Raw genomic sequence first — 12,496 nt, forward strand, 5'->3', positions numbered from 1 at the left:
TAACGTGGGCACGCGGTGCGCGTAGCACACCGCGTGCCCACCGTGCGTGCACGGCACTAACTGCGTAAAGTGGGCGCGCGGTGCGCAAAGCGCACCGCGTGCTCACTGTGCGCGCACGGTGCGCGAAGCGCACCGTGCGCGCACGGAACGAACTGCGTTAAGTGGGCACGCACGCCACGAATGGCGTAAAGTAACTTAGCATTTAAAAAACCGTACAAATTCACTGAAAAAACCATAGGTTTCACACACGTTATAGTTAGGAATTAGCATTTAAAAAACCTTGCAAATTCACTGAAAAAACCATAGGTTTCACACATGTTATAGTTAGCGGAAATTTTACTGATAAAAAACCAATGAAATTCCCCCGTTATAGTTAGTGCAGGAAACTATAACTCACGCGACCGCAATCTTCTGCTGATGACATATGTGTCTTTATGAAAAAAAATATTTGTAATATATGTATAGCTAAAAATTTATGGAAGAAGACATGGGCAAATAAGTGTCTAAATACAGTATTAGCATCAGCAGAGGATTGCGGTCGCGTAAGTTATAGTTTCCTGCACTAACTATAACGGGGGAATTTCATTGGTTTTTTATCAGTAAAATTTCCGCTAACTATAACATGTGTGAAACCTATGGTTTTTTCAGTGAATATATATATGTGTATATATATATATCATTCGTGATAAAATGGTGCCCGATTCTGGTGTAATGCTTCAAATGGCATAAAATTAATAAATGCTGGAATTTTCAAAACCCTGTTACAAATACTGCCTGCAAAGGTTGATGTAATTTACATGCATCCATTCATTCACTCAGTGCCGTTCATGTATTTACCAGTTTATCCAGCCAGCAGCCACTGCACTCGCCTGTTAACATTCTATGAATTTTCTCTTTGTAGTTACACATGTACTCAGCCATTTAGTGATAACGTTTTTGTTAATTCGGAACCCGATCATGTAGTTCTTAGCCAATTCTTATCTCCCCTGAATTCCGGTGGCCTGGTGGACAGTACATTAGTTCTTGTTGGGAATGATATAGTCATGGATGGTACAGTTTTTAACATATTATCTTATCATATTCTTGATAAGTGTTCATTAATAGGCAGGTGATCTCCTAAGAAGAGCTTTGTTAACCTCTAATACCTGTCTTTTTTAAACTTTGGCTTTACTCCTCCAACATCCATATGTCCAAGACATCTGTTGCCAATTGCATAGTGTTAGTCATATAGTGGCATCATGAGTATCTGAATTGTGTGTGTGGAGCGGGAGTAGGGGTATCCAATGGGCCCAACTAGCTAATAGGCTGGGTTCGCAAAACACTACTTAGATTTTATATGGGCGTATTTTGTCTGAAAACATGCAGGAAAAAAAAAGCATAAATAATGATGGAAACGGAAAATTATGTTAAAAATCTGGCTGACTGTCCCAGGGCTGTCAAATTACCCAAGCATGGTGAAGGAAATGGAGAAGTTGGTTTAATGAAAATGGTTGTACATTTTCAGATAGAATGGGAAACAAAGCCAGGCAGGGAGAAAGAGAAAGGCAAATGGGGGATGGGAGCACACTGCCTCACCTCCCAGCACAGTTCGCCCCTTAGCATTGTGGTAAATGCAGTTCACAGTGATTTCTTACTTGAATTTTAGCTGTAGTGGTTCACCAAAGTTGGTGCAGGTTAGTGCTGTGAATCTCTAGACACATGTGTTTCTGGATATTATCCGTCTTCAGTAGAGATAAAAAACGAAAATTCCTTCTGGGGTTGCTGGAAAGGCTGCCATAGTCTCTCAGGTCTCAGTACCTCTCTGGCGCACAGGTGCATCGCCAAGAGCTCGTCAGCTCAGTGGCTCAAGGGAGCCTTTTCAAACAAATGGGGGATGGGCGCACACTGCCTCACCTCCCAGCACAGTTCGGTCCTTAGCATTGTGGTAAATGCAGTTCACAGTGATTTCTTACTTGAATTTTAGCTGTAGTGGTTCACCAAAGTTGGTGCAGGTTAGTGCTGTGAATCTCTAGACACATGTGTTTCTGGATATTATCCGTCTTCAGTAGAGATAAAAAACGAAAATTCCTTCTGGGGTTGCTGGAAAGGCTGCCATAGTCTCTCAGGTCTCAGTACCTCCCTCTGGCGCACAGGTGCATCGCCAAGAGCTCGTCAGCTCTGTGGCTCAAGGGAGCATGTACTCAGCCATTTAGTGATAACGTTTTTGTTAATTCGTAACCCGATCATGTAGTTCTTAGCCAATTCTTATCTCCCCTGAATTCCGGTGGCCTGGTGGACAGTATATTAGTTCTTGTTGGGAATGACATAGTCATGGATGGTACAGTTTTTAACATATTATCTTATCATATTCTTGATAAGTGTTCATTAATAGGCAGGTGATCTCCTAAGAAGAGCTTTGTTAACCTCTAATGCCTGTCTTTTTTATACTTTGGCTTTACTCCTCCAACATCCATATGTCCAAGACATCTGTTGCCAATTGCATAGTGTCAGTCATATAGTGGCATCATGAGTATCTGAATTGTGTGTGTGGAGCGGGAGTAGGGGTATCCAATGGGCCCAACTAGCTAATAGGCTGGGTTCCCAAAACACTACTTAGATTTTATATGGGCGTATTTTGTCTGAAAACATGCAGAAAAAAAATATATAAATAATGATGGAAACGGAAAATTATGTTAAAAATCTGGCTGACTGTCCCAGGGCTGTCAAATTACCCAAGCATGGTGAAGGAAATGGAGAAGTTGGTTTAATGAAAATGGTTGTACATTTTCTGATAGAATGGGAAACCAAGCCAGGCAGGGAGAAAGAGAAAGGCAAGAAACAGCAGGTGGGAAAGGAAAGAAAAATGTTTGGGGGGGGAAGAGGAAGAGAGGAAGGAAAGGTGATGGGAAGGAAGCATGGCTATGTGAATCTGAGTACAAATTGATAGATGAATAGAAGGGTAAAATAATCAGTGAATGGAAAGGTGATAGGATGTGTGCATGGATGGATAGAGCGATTGAAGGGCTGTACTTGTTATATCAGAAGGGGAGATAGTTTAATTTTATGGCTACCGCTTTCAGTCATCGCCAGGTATTCCTAGTCACTCAGCCATAAAGCTAAACCTCACCCGTGGGAATTTTAATGCCCATGTTATTTATGTTTGTACAACAACAATATGATCCGCTTAATATGTTCTTCACTTGATATTTCAAAGTGCATGTATTTGTCCCATGAAAATGTGGTCAGATTGTGTACAAAGATTACATTCAGCAATGAAGCAGTATCATTCAGGAAGTTAAACAGATGTATATTCAACTTGTTTTTGTGTTGCAGGCATTGTTGGGGAAGCCGATGAAAATGGAGAGGATTACTTCCTTTGGACTTACAAAAAACTAGAAATAGGCTTCAATGGAAACAGAATTGTTGATGTAAATCTCACCAGTGAAGGAAAGGTTAAACTTGTACCAAACACCAAAATCCCAATGTCTTATTCGGTAAGTAGTTAAATAGAAATGTAACAATGAAAAAGTACTCATAATACCCTTGAATTGAGACCTTATTTATAGCAATCATTTTTATTGATTTTCAGAACAAGAGTATCATTGCACATGTGTAGTCATACAATAACAAGTAACTGCCGGGCGTCCCCCGGCCATAGGTATCTACTGAATGCCCCATAGGTGGTTCAGATGCTCCATGTGCGGTCCAGGGGAACCCCTCCTCAGACTCCTCTGGTACCCCATCCCAAAACCCCCACCCCCGCCCCACTACCCCCCTCCCACCACCCCCCCCCAGAGGCAGCTGCAAATTGAGACCTTATTTAAAAGACCTTTCTGATGGATACTTCTAATTGCAAATTCCTCTCCTTGTGTATACCCCATTTTTTAAAATCTGTTTATTAGATTTTTAGCATATGTGCTACATTCAACAGGCAGTAGGCAGTCTCTGAAACAAATTATTCGAAACATTATAGCGGAATTTGAGCATATAACGTATACCGATCCAGATCCATGTCGTATATTACCTTATCCCTAGTATACCAAGTAAATAAAGTCAATCCAAGTATGTTGCATTTTCCTCACTGGAACACCATACAATCGTATTATACCTGTACATATTAATACTATACATACATCTTAAAGGGTTCCACTCAACCCTGCCGCTTTGACCGAGTGGTCGAGCAAATTGCCATAGATATGGTGCTTGAACTTCAAACAACCAAATGAGGAACAGGAAGGAAGAGCAGGCAAACCTTGGTTGGGGGGGGGGGGGGGGGCTGAGGGCGGTCGATGTCCATTGTAATATTGATGATTACACATTTGTACATAAGCATACCTAATCACCATTCCTTGTGTATACCTCATGCACCAGATTGAACCTGTATATTTTTCTCTACCTTGCTCCTACCTGCCAACAGGTGGTGCAGCTGTGCGTGGACTCCATCCCACCCCAAAAGTGATACAGAAGCCACAGATATCTGCCACCCATGCTTTTGTTTTTTTCCTCGTCAGATGAGATTTTTTGTAACATTCTACTTCAGTGAGAAAGAGAATGTATCCCCACCTAAAACCACAGGGTTGGGACTGTCACAAGCAGCTGTCTGTGATCGCTTCCCACGAAATCTGCCTCAGGTGTCCATGGTCATCACACAAAGCCAAGTTATGCGCCTGCATTAATCCCAAGGGGATCTGGCACAGTGAAGCACAACTCTCACTGCACACAGGCGAAAGGGTTGGTAAGTTGAAGCGGGATTCCTCCCCATCCCGCCACTGTTGTCCTGAGAAGTTGCACGGGCATCAGGGTTCTTCTCAGTTTAAATCTCGGCCATTGTCCCATTCCGAGTAATTGGTTCATCAACTTGTCCTGATGCATACCAAATTTCTGGGTCTTTTAGCGTCATTGCAGCAGATAAAGGCTTTAAAAGAAGCCATGCTGGCCATATTAGACACCCTGCCGGCTCCATCTGGTACACCTTTCGGCTCCTCCGGTCATGGAGGCCTCCAGTTTGGTTACTTCAGTGTCGTCTGTGCCTCATGTCCCTGCGGCAGTGTCATCCCGAATCTGAGGCAGATGAAAAACCTGAGTTCTGTTTGTGTTCCATTCCCCACGATGTTCCCTGCTATGTCAGTGCTGGCCAGATGTTGCTGAGGCTGGAGGATAACCCAATGGTATTGTATGACTCCGAAACAAATCTGACTTGACTTCAACTGGTCCAGCCTCAGATAGAAAACTTCCCATAAAGGGACATTGGCCACAAGCCCTTCACAACTTATTTTGCTTTGACTGACTAAAGCCATCATAATCGTGGAAATGGTGTTGATGCCATGAATTTGTACATGGATTTGTAGAAGACCAGTTGTTTGGATACATCCCCTGACAGTGGGTTGAGTCCCCACCACTATAATGAAGGGCAAACTGACACATTGAGGGTTACACCTTGCTCTTGCTGCCAGTAAATATGCAGGCAACCAGTCTCCAGAAGTCTGCCCCAGGAAACTGTCTTCCTGACCTAGCACCCTATTTCAGAAAGCCAAATTGGCCAGGCTTCTACAAGCAAAGTACATCCAATATCCTTTCCTAAGACTCCTCCTGACAGAGAATCTGAACATAAGGAGGCACTTTAAAAAACAAGTGTTTTCTTCTGCCAACCTAACACTTTGCTCGGTCAGTGCTGGCTGCCTTTTAAGCAGATAGTTACATTCTTTGTGGGATTTGGTTGGTGAGCTTTTGCTAACAGTTTGCAAAGTTTCACTCCAGTTATGTGCAGATCTTCCAAGATGATCCTGGATGCAGTATGTGATACCTTATGGGTTGGACACTACTGACTGCTTAAACAGGGCAGTCGGTACCAGCATGGTGCTTCTGCTGCATGCATTGATGAGAGCCCCAGGCTTTTCAGGAGTTGTCCAATCATTGTTACGAGACATGTCATTTGAGGGCACCTGTGTCTTCGTGTTTAGGGTGGACTTTGCATTTGGAGCGCTTCAAGGAAAGCAGGGCCACAGTGTTCTCCCTAAGCCTTTCTGCTGCAGTATCCCCAGCAATTTTTTCCCTTTCAGGGCTTCAGAAGGGGTTGAATGCAAAGATATTTCCAAGGCCCACTCTAGCAACAGACCCCCCACATACTTTTGAGGCTGGGGTTGGGTGGCTGGCCTACAACGCCTGGGCCAGCAGGAGCAGCACACGGCAGAGACCTAGCTTATGCTCCCAAACCACTTTAGTTTGCCCTGTGCGGCATATGACCGCCCTGTAGGAGGCAGGTTTAGTTACTACATCCAAGGGTGGCAGAGCATCACATCCAACTAGTGGGTGCATCAAATCATTCACAATGGCTATGCCTTACCATTCCTGTCAGATCTGCTGCAACCCAGCAACCTGAGCGCTGTTTTCGGAGGACCATTTGTCCATTCTGCAAATAGAAATGAAGACTCTTTTGGACAAAAGAGCCATAGAGAGGGTCCTGGCATCGCATATAAGAACTGTTAATTAACCCCTTTATTTCTTTGCGCTGAAGAAGGCAGGAGGCCTTTGTTCTCTTTGTCCTCACTTTCTATCTGAAGGACAGATTAAAGATGCTTACTTTGGCCCAAGTTTTGTCTGCCCTGGATCCAGGAATCTGGATTATAGTGCTGCAACTGCATGACATCTATTTTCACTTGCCCTTACCTGCGTTATCACAAGCTTTACCTGCAGTTCAAGGTGGGCCAGGAGCATATTCAGCTTTCTGTACTCAACATAGCCCTTATCTATCTATGCCCCTCAGGTGTTCGTAAAAGTGATGGCGGTGGTTGCAGCAAATATTCAGAGTTTGGGGGGAGGGGGGTACTACTCTTCCCCTAGCTAGAAGACTGGTTGGTAAAGGCGGCTCGCTACAGTTAGTCGTTGACCACCTCCAGGCAGCGATTAACTTCAATCAATATATTTGCTGAAGTCCCACCTGACTCCTTTACAGAGGTTCCCGTTTATCAGAGCCAGCCTGAATATGATGCAGTTTCAAGCCTGCCCTCCGGTCCCACAAGTCCGGCTTTGACTGACATTCAGTCTTAAATCCTGTTTTTTTTTTTCCGGCCTCAGTCCTGTGTGTCGGTGAGATTGGCTGTAACACTTATTGGACTCTTGACATCCGGCATCTTGCTTGTCAACTAAACCAGAAGGCATACGCAGTGGGTTCTGGGGTCTGTCGTCTAAGTAGCAAGGGAACCTGTCGGATTTCGTCCAGGTTGTGGAGAAGATTGCAAAAGATCTGCAGTTGTGGCTGCCCGAGTGCAGTTGGACCGGTGGCTGACCCTTCTCCCTACCACACTCAGATCTGAGGCTGGTGACTGATGGATCTCTGTTGGTTTGGAGTAGCTGTCTGGGAGTGGAGAAGACCAGAGGACTCCGGTCTCCTACAGAGACCCAACTCAACATCAGTTTTATGGCATTGCGGACCATTTGCTTGGTGTTTAAATTATTTTACTGTCCTTCAAAGGGAGTCTGGTTTAGATTCTCAAGGACACCACCCCCCACCAGTATTATTGCAACAAGCAGGGCGAGTGGGGTCCTTGGTCCTCTGTCTGTTGGCACTGTACCTCTGGAACTGGCTGAGTAGGCAGGGTATTTCCCTGCTTGTGAACCACCTGGCCCTATCTGTAAACCCCAGGTGGAGAAACTCAGATGCCGACATCGAGAGGATCATGATTGGCGGCTGCACCCAGAGGTGGCTCAGGGCAACTTCTGGCAGTAGGGAAAACACACAATAACAGCATTTTTTTTTTTTCGTACGGCAGTAGGTCCGGATACGAAATAAACTGGGAGAAATCCATTTTATATATGCTCCGAGGCTCCCCACCGCGGCTTCCGCGAGGCTGTAACATTCTAGTAGCTCACGACGGGTTCAAATATCTTGGCGTGTACGTCACGGCCGATCGAGGCAAATTTGTCGCGGAAAATCTAATGAAGCCCCTCCAACGGCTTCGCACCGACGTCAAACACTGGCGCGCCTTGCCACTGACATTGCTTGGAAGGGCTTCGCTCTTTAAGATGCTCGCCCTCCCGAGATTCCTCTATGCGCTGCAAAATACCCCCTTCCCGGTTGCACCCTCTTACTTCACGGCAGTCAACGCTGAGATCACTCGTCTTCTTTGGGAGGACAAGTCGCCTCGTATTGCCCTCCACAAGCTTACCAGTGGCTGGTATGATGGAGGTATAGCCCTCCCAGACATTAAGACCTATTACTGGGCGTCACACCTCATGATTATTAACCAGTGGCTCCATGTGCCGGGGGATGACCCCGCATACCGCATGGATCGACAACTACTCGGCCCCGGAGGGGTGATGGGAGCCCTTTACAACCCAAAAAGGGGTCGCGTTCCGGCAGGGCCCGCAGCCCATACCCTCCGGATATGGCACGCGGCGCAGCGGGCGATGGGCTGGGCTGGAAAGATCACCCAGGCAACGCCGCTTTGGGACACTAGGCAGCTCGGGGTACTTCGCACTACCAAGGGGTTCCACCAGTGGGATCTTATTGGTATCTCCAGGGTTGGAGACCTCTGGCGTAAGGGAGAGGTGATCACTTTTGCCCACTTGCAGGCGGATTACGACTTGGCGGACACCGAACACTTCCGATATTTACAAGTCCATCACGCTCTTCGGGCGGCGATTCCATGTGGGACTCGGCTCCCTGAGTCATCGCCCTTGGAAGACCGGCTCCTCATGGAGCATCTGCTCCAGAGAGCGACGTCCCTAACGTACCGGAAGATAATAAATAACCGCCCCGACCCTTTTTCTGCCCTTAAAGGGAAGTGGGAGGCAGAACTTGGAGAGTTTGATGAGACGGACTGGAATTCCGCGCTCTCGTCCCCCAGGGAGGTGGGCATATCTTCCAAGCTAAGACTGGTCCAACTTAAAATTTTGCACCGCACATACTACACCCGTACCCTCCTATTCAGACTCCACCGGGTGGAGTCCCCGCTGTGTCTCAGGAACTGTGGCCACGAGGGGACCTTCTTCCATACCCTCTGGGAGTGCCCTGTCGTTGCGATTTATTGGAAAGGGGTGTTGCGTATCCTCTCCCAGGTAACCAAAATTCCCACGCGGCCGGAACGTCGGCTGTGTCTCCTTAATGTCTGGGAACAGACGGACCACAAGAGAGTGACCCAGCTTTGGGTGACTTTGGGGCTCATGCTTGCGAAACGTAATATAGCCCAGAAGTGGGGATCGGGGCAGGTGCCTACCCTGACGCATTGGATCCGAGATATGGACCTTGCAATGGTGACCGAAAAAACTGTATATGTTCATAGAGGGTGCCCCAAGAAATGGTCCCAGGTCTGGGGTGGATGGAATGTTTACAGGGGAAATATCTGTGAGCCCCCACCGGATGCAGCAGACTCGGATCTCAGTGACCAGGACTAGTGGCTCCACCGCTGGAGATGGGCGGGGAAGGAAACGATGGTATGATATCATTGGGCTGTTTATTCCTCTCTGTGACACCTGTACTGTCATTGCTCCGAACCTTGGTATGCCATGCCTTGCACTAAACGAGTGGTGTTTGTTTTCTGTGTTGTTGATAAACTCAATAAAAATATTTCAAAAAAAAAAATAACAGCACTTTTCTTACTGGAGCACCCTAAAAGTCTCCCTTTCTGATATATAGTCTGCCTCGAGTGGAACACAGAACTTCTGTGTGCCTGCTCGCCTTTGCTTCTCCTTCACAGAGTTCTGAAGATCAGGAACAACCAGGCCCAAGTCATCTTAATTGCTTGTTAGTGGGCCAGGAGGCTGTGGTATCTGGAACTTATTACCATGAGCATCTGCACTCTGATCAACTGTCACTTTGGGAGGGTCTCCTTTTGTAGCAGCAGAGCAGGGCTCTGCACCCGGTCCTGTGCAATTTACACCTCCATGCGTGGGTTTAGCGGTGACAGTTTACTACTTTTGAACTTAAACTATTTCGGGACAATGTCATCTTTTAGAGTCCAGGTGACCAGTCACCATAATTATTTATGGTGAATCCTGAGATAGGTTTGTTGCTTAGTACACTCCCGGTCTACAGATCTATTACAGGTAAGTTGTATGTTTTGCTTTTTGTACTGTCTTTAGCCCAGGAAGGACTTTCTTTGGGCACTGTTAAAGGTTATTTGTCTGCCCTTTTGCTTCGCTGCCAAGTTTTCATTTTGCCTTATGTATTGCATTTTAAGAGTATCTGTGTGACACCTAGTGTGATACTTTATTGTGCGTGGAAATAATAGAAGTATCAGGTAAAACGGACTTTAAACAATTAAATGGTTTAGAAATGGCCTTAACACAGACCGGAATCCAATTGTCAGAATGAACGTTTCAGTCATCCAAAGCCCAGGACGTCCTGCCAACTATGTCATGGCTTTTCACCTTCCCAGCATGCCCCCATGCATGAGAAGAAAAATAAATCTCTCTTGCGCTTGTTCTTTCTCTCTAATACTGCAATTTGGTTGTTTAGTTTACTTTTAGTTTACTTTTGGAAATGTAGAGGCTGTAAACATCAATTTAGTTGTAGCAAACCACTAAACTCTGCTACGGTGCTAAATTAATAGGGCTGAATCAAAACTACAATTGCCAGAATGAAGTATGTTATTAAATCACTTCTCTAGATGGGGCCAAGCTTTTCACAATAGCACCACAAGGCTACTGAGTATCCGCAGTACTCCTTCTCTTCAGTTTAGAAGTTGAAAGGTGGAGTAGTCCCTGGTGGGAGCATGTGATCTGATTATGAACAATATTTGGTAGCAAGGACTTAAACTACTGAGCTACATTGCAGTAAATTGATATCATACCATTAATTATCAAAGAGAATACAATCGTCCAAGATCCCTCTAAAGTGATAGGAATTAAATATAATTTCTCTGAAGCAGAGCGATAATCAGATTGTGAAGTACTCCTTTGGTATCTAATCACAAGGTGAGGAATCTGCAGTTAGAAGTATCTACCTTCTGTAACGCTCTTTTTGGTAGACACTCTATTTAACCACAGATTCCTCACTGCCCTCCCACCTTCCCGTTCTGCGGAATGGACTTTTCTCCAGTATTGTATCTTTTACAGATTCACATGCTTGAATTTTCCCCGCCGCCATGGTGGGAGTCCCTCGGTAAGAGTAAACAATAGCAGTGCTAAAGCATTAGCCTTAATCTCCATTGAAAACATAGTATTTAGCAATCTATTTACATTGTTTTAAAACATCCAAACTTCATCCAATCAGAGTAGAGACCCAAAGTATTCATACCCTGAAAATCCACCATACCTTTTTTTTTTTTTTACTGCATGTTGTGTCTTAGGGAGTCTCCCTGAGCTCTGCTCAGTCAGTGTTTCTTTATTACCCTTGTGACTTCAGCTTCCAGCTATCATTTCATCCCCTATCAACATCTAAGGTACTGTTGGATTGTGTGTTTGACTATATTCACTCAGAATGCAAGTCTTTAAAAGGGCTGTTTAGGCCCTGCAAGACCTGTGGAAAGAGCAGACTTTTCTCTGAGGATCCTCATAAGAAGTTTCTATATTGCCTCTATCCTGACTACATACCCAAAGAATGGAAGTTCTGCCATACGTTTTCCGCCAAAACCCTCAAGGACAGAGAGGGTAGACAGCTTCTATGGCTCAAGAGAAAAAATGTCAACCTCTGACTTAGACTCGGAGCGTGAGGTGAAGGCTCATTCCTCACCCAGGAAGAGCAAAGGAGAATCCTCTTCTACTCAAAAGTACTCATAAGATCAAAGTCTTGTGAAAAAGAAGTTTCTGAGGTGAAAATAATCTAAAGACTAGTCTGGCCCTTCCACTACTCTTCAGAGGTCTAGCTCAGCACCTCGTACTCCACTCATTACCTCATTATGTCATCGAAGATTCTGCAGTCTACAGCGATGGTCTCGCCGGCGGCGCCAAGGATCAAAGCATAGATGGCAACAGTGTTGTCCAACAAAGAGATGAGTTACTCCATCGTCGACTATGACTAGACCGTCTCTGCTGACGAGGCAGTCATCGTCTGTCACCTCACAGTCTACTGCTGCATCTATGACTGTCCCGCTGACAAAGACACCTCACGCCGCATCTTCGACCTAATAAAGATTATTTCATGACGATGATGAGTTCAATCCATGTTTCCCATTAACTTGCATTTCTAACTCCTATTTTACACTATGACCTCTCCTCTCCCTACCTTTTTCTCCTGCTAGCCAATCACAAAAGGTTATGGATTATAGCAACTGTTTTTTTCCTGATGGCTTTTTCCTTGACACCCCCACATTACTGCTAATATAGTGTTAGGGGCTGGTTGCTATTCTCGGTAAAAGGGTAAAAGGGCATTTAGTCTTAGAGACTCGTTAAATGCTTCTGGCTGATTTTGTCCATCCTTAACCACTTCCCATTCTACCCCAGCTCTTGACTTTTAATAAGCCCATTCAACTCTTGATAAGTGAACCAAAAACATTTTGATTTGAAGCTCCAATCTCCGCTCATGTTCACAGCGCCCTGTGGCCAACTCCTCCTTTGTGCTTGTGATCTTTTGTGCACC

General features: G+C 45.3%; 1 protein-coding gene across 1 annotated transcript in view; it reads left to right on the forward strand.

Annotated features, from left to right (window-relative positions):
• The window catches only part of TM9SF3 (transmembrane 9 superfamily member 3), a 333,675-nt gene that overhangs the window by 73,921 nt on the left and 247,258 nt on the right, over window positions 1-12,496 (forward strand). Inside the window, exon 4 of the mRNA XM_085603668.1 lies at window positions 3,313-3,473. Coding sequence (XP_085459794.1) covers window positions 3,313-3,473 — 161 coding nt within the window. The remainder of the gene's footprint in view (window positions 1-3,312; window positions 3,474-12,496) is intronic.

The sequence above is a fragment of the Triturus cristatus genome, chromosome 1_2, assembly GCF_964204655.1.
Source record: "Triturus cristatus chromosome 1_2, aTriCri1.1, whole genome shotgun sequence".
Lineage (NCBI taxonomy): Eukaryota > Metazoa > Chordata > Amphibia > Caudata > Salamandridae > Triturus > Triturus cristatus.